Below are 6,183 nucleotides of genomic sequence, written 5' to 3'. Positions count from 1 at the left end.
TGGGTTCAAGCGATTCTCCTGTCTCAGCCTCTCCAGTAGCTGGGACTACAGGCGTGCACCACCACGCCTGGCTAATTTTTTTAGTATTCTCAGTAGATACATGGTTTCACCATGTTGGTCAGGCTGCTCTCAAACTCCTGACCTCAAGTGATCCACCTGCCTCCGCCTCCCAAAGCGCTGGGATTACAGGCTTGAGCCACCGTGCTCGGCCACATTTTTATTTATATGGCCAGTGTTCCTTCAATCTTTCGTCCTGTGAACAGAGCGGTTCACAAGAGTGGGTGATACAACACATCTCCATTTTACCATTTTACAGATGAAAGGCTTTTTTTAAATTTGCCATTTAAAACTGTAAAGAAGTTTGTTCCATTTTTTCCATTCTTTTCAAAGCAACTTATTCAGTATTGACCATGCAGTGTTTTTCGTAAAAATAAAAGTTAAGAGACGTACATACCGGGAATCCTGTTGAGTGTTACCCAGAAATGTTCGTCGGGGCTGTAGGTGTCCTTGGACCAGGAGAGTAAGTCAAGTGCGAGCTGGTCTTGGAGAACAAAGTTAGCAAAGTCCCTTGTGAGAGCTACGTAGGCCGTGCCAAAGTAAATCACCATGTCGTGAGGAGGAGGAGTTTTTAATTTTGTTGTTTTAATCACATAGGAATTTTTGTGGTCTAACAGTTCTTGGTGGACGTATTTAGTCCGTCCAACAGCATGGTCAGGAGGCAGCACCCCTGGGGTGATATTTCTCCCTTTAAATCTCTTCAGATACTGAACTATTTCCCTGTTGGTTTTCAGGGGAAAGTCTTGCCCGCAGGTGTTGATGACATACTTCCAGGGAACCTCAGAGGCCACAAGGTCTTCCAGGCAGTTCAGGTCAGCCTGGAGCCTGGAGATCCCCCCATAGACGACTGACTCCTTCTTGGAAGCCAGAAAAGCATTTGGGAAGCAGCCGAGTAACTGTTTCACTGCACCTTTAAAGGCATCCGTCGCCTTCTGATCCAGGTGCACGCAGTACACATTCTGGGGCATATAAATTGCCCTGAAGAGCCTCTCAAAAGTGCCAAAGTCTTTGTGGATTGTCACTGTGTAAGCTAAAGGGAACCCAGCCTCTTCTTCAGAGAGCGTTTCTGTTACATAGTGGCTTCCAACCATGTACTCATAGCAGGGAGCTTCATCAAGGGTAGTTTTCAATGCATTTTCTGTTGGGTAAAAAACTTTCCCCTCAAAAATCTGATGACAGGCTTCTGCTAACAGTGTAGCATTGGACAGAGCTGCCCTCAGAAAACGTTTATTCTCCCATAACTCAGTATTGTAAACGAATACAAAAATCAGGGAAGAAATAAGAGACACGCTAAAAAGACAGTGCTTCCAAGAGCCCATCATTCACAACCAGGAAATGAGTAAAATATCTCACTCTTAAGATAGGATCAGAGTGTAGATATATTTAACTTACATTTTCTCCACGTTGCGAAATCATCCTCTTGATGGCTGAAGCTCTGGTCTGGCTATTCCCCGTCCCTTCAGTTCACGGTTCTAGTCCTTTTTCTTTCTTCTTCCCCTCTTCATTTACCACTAGGTTGCATTTTCACTTTTCTTTGACACATTTCCGAAGTGGCTCCTTTGCATTTGGCTTGCCTGTTCTCCCGCTAACCTGCAACCTGTGTCTACACAAAAACAAATGTCCTCAGAGCGGTGCGGATTCCGGGGAGTCCACCTGTTCTCACCGTGAAATCTCAAGTGGATGAGGTGACCATTCTGCAAGTCATCGGCTCTAAGACCTTAACCTCAGCCTCTTCTCCCGGCCAGAGTCTAGTAACTGTGTCCCTCCCCTGCTTCCTGTTAATCATTGTGTTCAACAGCCGGAGTTTGTTTGCTTAAACTGCGCTGCCAAGTTAAGAGCTTCAGTTTAAAGCATGTGAATACTGCCTGGAGATATATTCTGTCAATAAATATGTAGTGCTCTAAAAAAATTCCTTAACCCTGTCTTTTTCCACAGCCACACCTCGTTCTCCCCATTGGCTGGGTATGCTATACGGCATGGTGTGTGACTGGCTATTGGGCTAAATTCTTTCCAGGGCTCAATTTTGTCTGCTGCTGGGTAAAGTCCTTTAAAAGGCACATTAATTAGCAAGCTGACCTTACCACTTAACTTACTGCACAAAGTGACTGTGGCACTCTGATGAATAAAGGCTAACTTCTTTTTTAAAACAACAAAATAACTAACAGCCCATCAGCACCCAAAATTGCATAGAGGCTAACATCAGTGAATTTCAAGTTTATTTTGCCCTGGTCCACATAGGATGCAAACAGAGAACCCTGATGCTTAGAGGAAGGAGAGAAAAGCATCTCAGTTTTGAATGTTCCTGAACTTTAGGAGAGAGGCTCTTACGTCCAGATTTACAAATGCTTTAAAGGAGGTGTAAAAAATGAGAATAATTTTACCACCATAGATCAATTGTGAGAATAAAATGAGATAACATATAGAGTCCATCACCGTGTCCAGGAACAGATTGGGGTGGTAAATAAGCAGCGAAATTGTACCAGAGTAAACAAGAAGCCCGTTCACACACATATGCACACACACATATGCATACACACACACACACATGCATACACACATACCCCTCATCCCACATTCATACTTCTAGTAAATGACACAATTACCACCTCTCCTTTGAAATCTTCTTCTTCTTCCCTTACTCCCACCTCTGTGAGCCCATACCAATCAGATTAGACATCTAAAACAGCAGCGAGGCAGGGTGCGGTGGCTCAAGCCTGTAATCCCAGCACTTTGGGAGGCCGAGACGGGCGGATCACGAGGTCAGGAGATCGAGACCATCCTTGCTAACACGGTGAAAACCCGTCTCTACTAAAAAATACAAAAAATTAGGGCGTGGTGGCGGGCGCCTGTAGTCCCAGCTACTGGGGAGACTGAGGCAGGAGAATGGCGTGAACCCGGGAGGCGGAGCTTGCAGTGAGCTGAGATCCGGCCACTGCACTCCAGCCTGGGCGACAGAGCGAGACTCCGTCTCAAAATAAATAAATAAATAAAAAATAAATAAATAAATAAAACAGCAGCAATGAGTTTTGTGTGATGTGGTAGTCAGCTGCACCCGGTGTGAAAACATGTTCCATTCGCGCCGAGCTCATGTATTCCTCATGTTTCTAGCTCCTAGCATTGTCTGTATATAGTAGACAATCAACTTTTTATTTTATTTTATTTTATTTATTTATTTTTTGAAACAGAGCTTCACTCTCATTGCCCAGGCTGGAGCGCAATGGCGCGATCTTGGTTCACTGCAACCTCCGCCTCCCAGGTTCAAGCGATTCTCCTGCCTCAGCCTCCCAGGTAGCTGGGATTATAGACAACTGCCACCATGCCCGGCTAATTTTTGTATTTTTAGTAGAGACAGGGTTTCACCATTTTTGGGCAGGCTGGTCTCAAACTCCTGACCTCAGGTGATCCACCCGCCTCAGCCTCCCAAAGTGCTGGGATTACAGGTGTGAGCCACCTGTCCAGCCATCAATCAACTATTTATTGATTGAATGCTCAAGTTTTCATGTCCCTGTTTCCCTGATCACATTAGTGAGAAATTCCAGGTAATACTGATTCGTCAGAGACATATATTTATATCTAAGAATGTGGTGCAGTCAACATACCTAATTTTTCTAATGTATCTTCTGATTTTTATTAAATTTAATTAATTAATTAATTTACTCTTTCAAAGAGGTGGGGGTCTTACTGTGTTGCCCAGGCTGGTCTTGAACTCCTCAAGCTATCCTCCTACCTCAGCCTCCCAAAGCTTTAGGATGACAGCTGTGAGCCACTGCACCCGGCTCATTTTCTTAATCACAAATACAACATGATATTGTAGATAGTTTCTTTTTTTTTTTTTTTTTTTGAGACGGAGTCTCGCTCTGTCGCCCGGGCTGGAGTGCAGTGGCCGGATCTCAGCTCACTGCAAGCTCCGCCTCCCGGGTTTACGCCATTCTCCTGCCTCAGCCTCCCGAGTAGCTGGGACTACAGACGCCCGCCACCTCGCCCGGCTAGCTTTTTGTATTTTTTAGTAGAGACAGGGTTTCACCGTGTTAGCCAGGATGGTCTCGATCTCCTGACCTCGTGATCCGCCCATCTCGGCCTCCCAAAGTGCTGGGATTACAGGCTTGAGCCACCGCGCCCGGCCGATAGTTTCTAAACACAGTGTTTCCACATCCTGTACTTTCATTTACCTCTTGCCTACAGGACATACACATTTTTATTTTATCAAGAACACAGGAGAGGCTGGGTGGAGTAGCTCACGCCTGTAATCTCAGCACTTTTGGGAGGCCAAGGCAGGAGGAGCTCTTGAGGTCAGGAGTTTGAGACCAGCCTAAGCAACACAGCCAGGCCCCATCTCTAATTAAAAAAAGAATGCAGGAAGGTGCAAGCTTAAATCCTGCATTGTGCATGTACTATTACACCATAACATTTTCCATAGTGCTTCCTGCTATGCCTCGGGTATTATCTTCACAATCACTACTTTAGAATCTGGAGTTATTCTTGTTGGTTTTTCCGCTATCCCAGCTAACAGCGAACACATTGAGATGGCGGCTAACCCCATTTCACAGCATCAGGAACACAGGAAATGATGACAAGAAAGGATACAGGGAAAATTCTCTAGAACTCAGTGAGTCAGTTTTCAGTTGCTTCTGGAATCAGATTCTACAGCGTGACTCAGGAACACCCAGTTGTGACCATAGGGTCCCCAAAATAGAATTTAATCACCCCAAATATCTATTCTCTTAACTATCTTTCATGCATCTATCCAGAATTCGTTTGAACAAATCACTTCTTCAATACAGTATGCATACAAAATCAATCTTTTCTGAAATGACTAAAATTTCTCTAATTTTTAGTTGACTTTTAATGTCTCTTTAGACCCTGTCCATATCAAATGAAATTGACTATAGGAATGATTAAATGAAAATGTCAATGCTGAATTATGCTTATCTAAACTAGTCAAGTAAGTTTTACCATGTTTTCTCCCAATTTATCCAGACAATTATATCAGGTCTTTCTTTCTTTGACTCTCACCTCATTCTTGGCCTAGTTCTATCCCTCCAGACATTGCAGGCATAGAAGCATCTTGAATCATTTGCCTGCTCTTCGAATTTACAACTCACTTGATTTAGTTGCAAGGTAACAAATACTTGTATTTTGTGCTCTGCCGCAAGTACAAGCAAAGTTCATACATCTTTACTTGTACCTTACCTGAAATGCTATGAGGGTCCCTTGATTTTGACCTCTGGAGCATTTATGATTATGTAAAATAGTATCTTTGACAATGCTAGACATTTAAAAAATAATTAATATGAATCTATTTCCTTTTTCATCAACCCAGTGCTAGCTGGTGCATTTCTTTTTGGTAGGCATATGGGACACGCTGGTCTTCCTGACCCTCCAGCTTTCCCGATGCCCTTGTACAATCTATCACTAATCACTCTCCTCAATTCTGGGCTCTAGGCTCTTGCATTTGTGTGGTATAATGCGAGGAGATGGTAATCAGGGAGTGACCAAAAAGAGTAGAGATTGTTCATCCCAGCTTGAACTTCAGATCAAAATTAATACTCCCAAATTCTAAGTTGGAGGCACTGATCAGGTGGGATAGAGAGTTCTGGACAAATGGGGAACCAGCAAAGACTTGTAGTTTGGTTGCTCAGTAACTGGCAGGGTGTATATTATGTTCAATCTCTAATTGCTTATTTCTCCATAACACATACTCTTATAAATTGTCACTCCAGGATATAAACTAATTTTTATTGCACTAAGATACTGCATTTAGAGTTTAATCTCAATAACTGATTGTAGAAAGAGAAGCAGAAAAAAAGGGGTTCCTTTCCACAGACAAGAATCCCGTCATCCTCATCTTAATTATTCATGGACCATATGATGCCCAAAGCGCTTTTCACATATTCATTTTACCATGACATCACCTGCGTGCCCAAATTAGAAACCAGGGCGGGGCAGTGGAAACTTTCTCAATGTTTATGAAAGCCTGATGCGGTCTCAGAGGAAGAACAGCTTGGAATGAACTGGTTTTTTTTTTGTTGTTGTTGTTGTTTTTCTTGAGACGGAGTCTCGCTCTGTCGCCCAGGCTGGAGTGCGGTGGCGCGATCTCGGCTCACTGCAAGCTCCGCCTCCCGGGTT

General features: G+C 43.7%; 1 protein-coding gene across 1 annotated transcript in view; it reads right to left on the bottom strand.

Annotated features, from left to right (window-relative positions):
- Positions 1–1,996, bottom strand: part of LOC105526629 (N-acetyllactosaminide beta-1,6-N-acetylglucosaminyl-transferase) — a 22,151-nt gene extending 20,155 nt beyond the window's left edge. Inside the window, exon 1 of the mRNA XM_011962675.1 lies at positions 417–1,996. Within this exon, the coding sequence (XP_011818065.1) occupies positions 438–1,379 (942 nt within the window). The 5' untranslated portion in view covers positions 1,380–1,996 and the 3' untranslated portion in view covers positions 417–437. The remainder of the gene's footprint in view (positions 1–416) is intronic.
- Between the last annotated feature and the right edge of the window lie 4,187 nt (positions 1,997–6,183).

This window comes from Colobus angolensis, unplaced genomic scaffold (assembly GCF_000951035.1).
Source record: "Colobus angolensis palliatus isolate OR3802 unplaced genomic scaffold, Cang.pa_1.0 Scaffold6, whole genome shotgun sequence".
NCBI classification, from domain to species: domain Eukaryota; kingdom Metazoa; phylum Chordata; class Mammalia; order Primates; family Cercopithecidae; genus Colobus; species Colobus angolensis.
The sequence above is the reverse complement of the archived record's forward strand: the minus strand, read 5'-3'. Positions and strand labels throughout refer to the sequence as shown.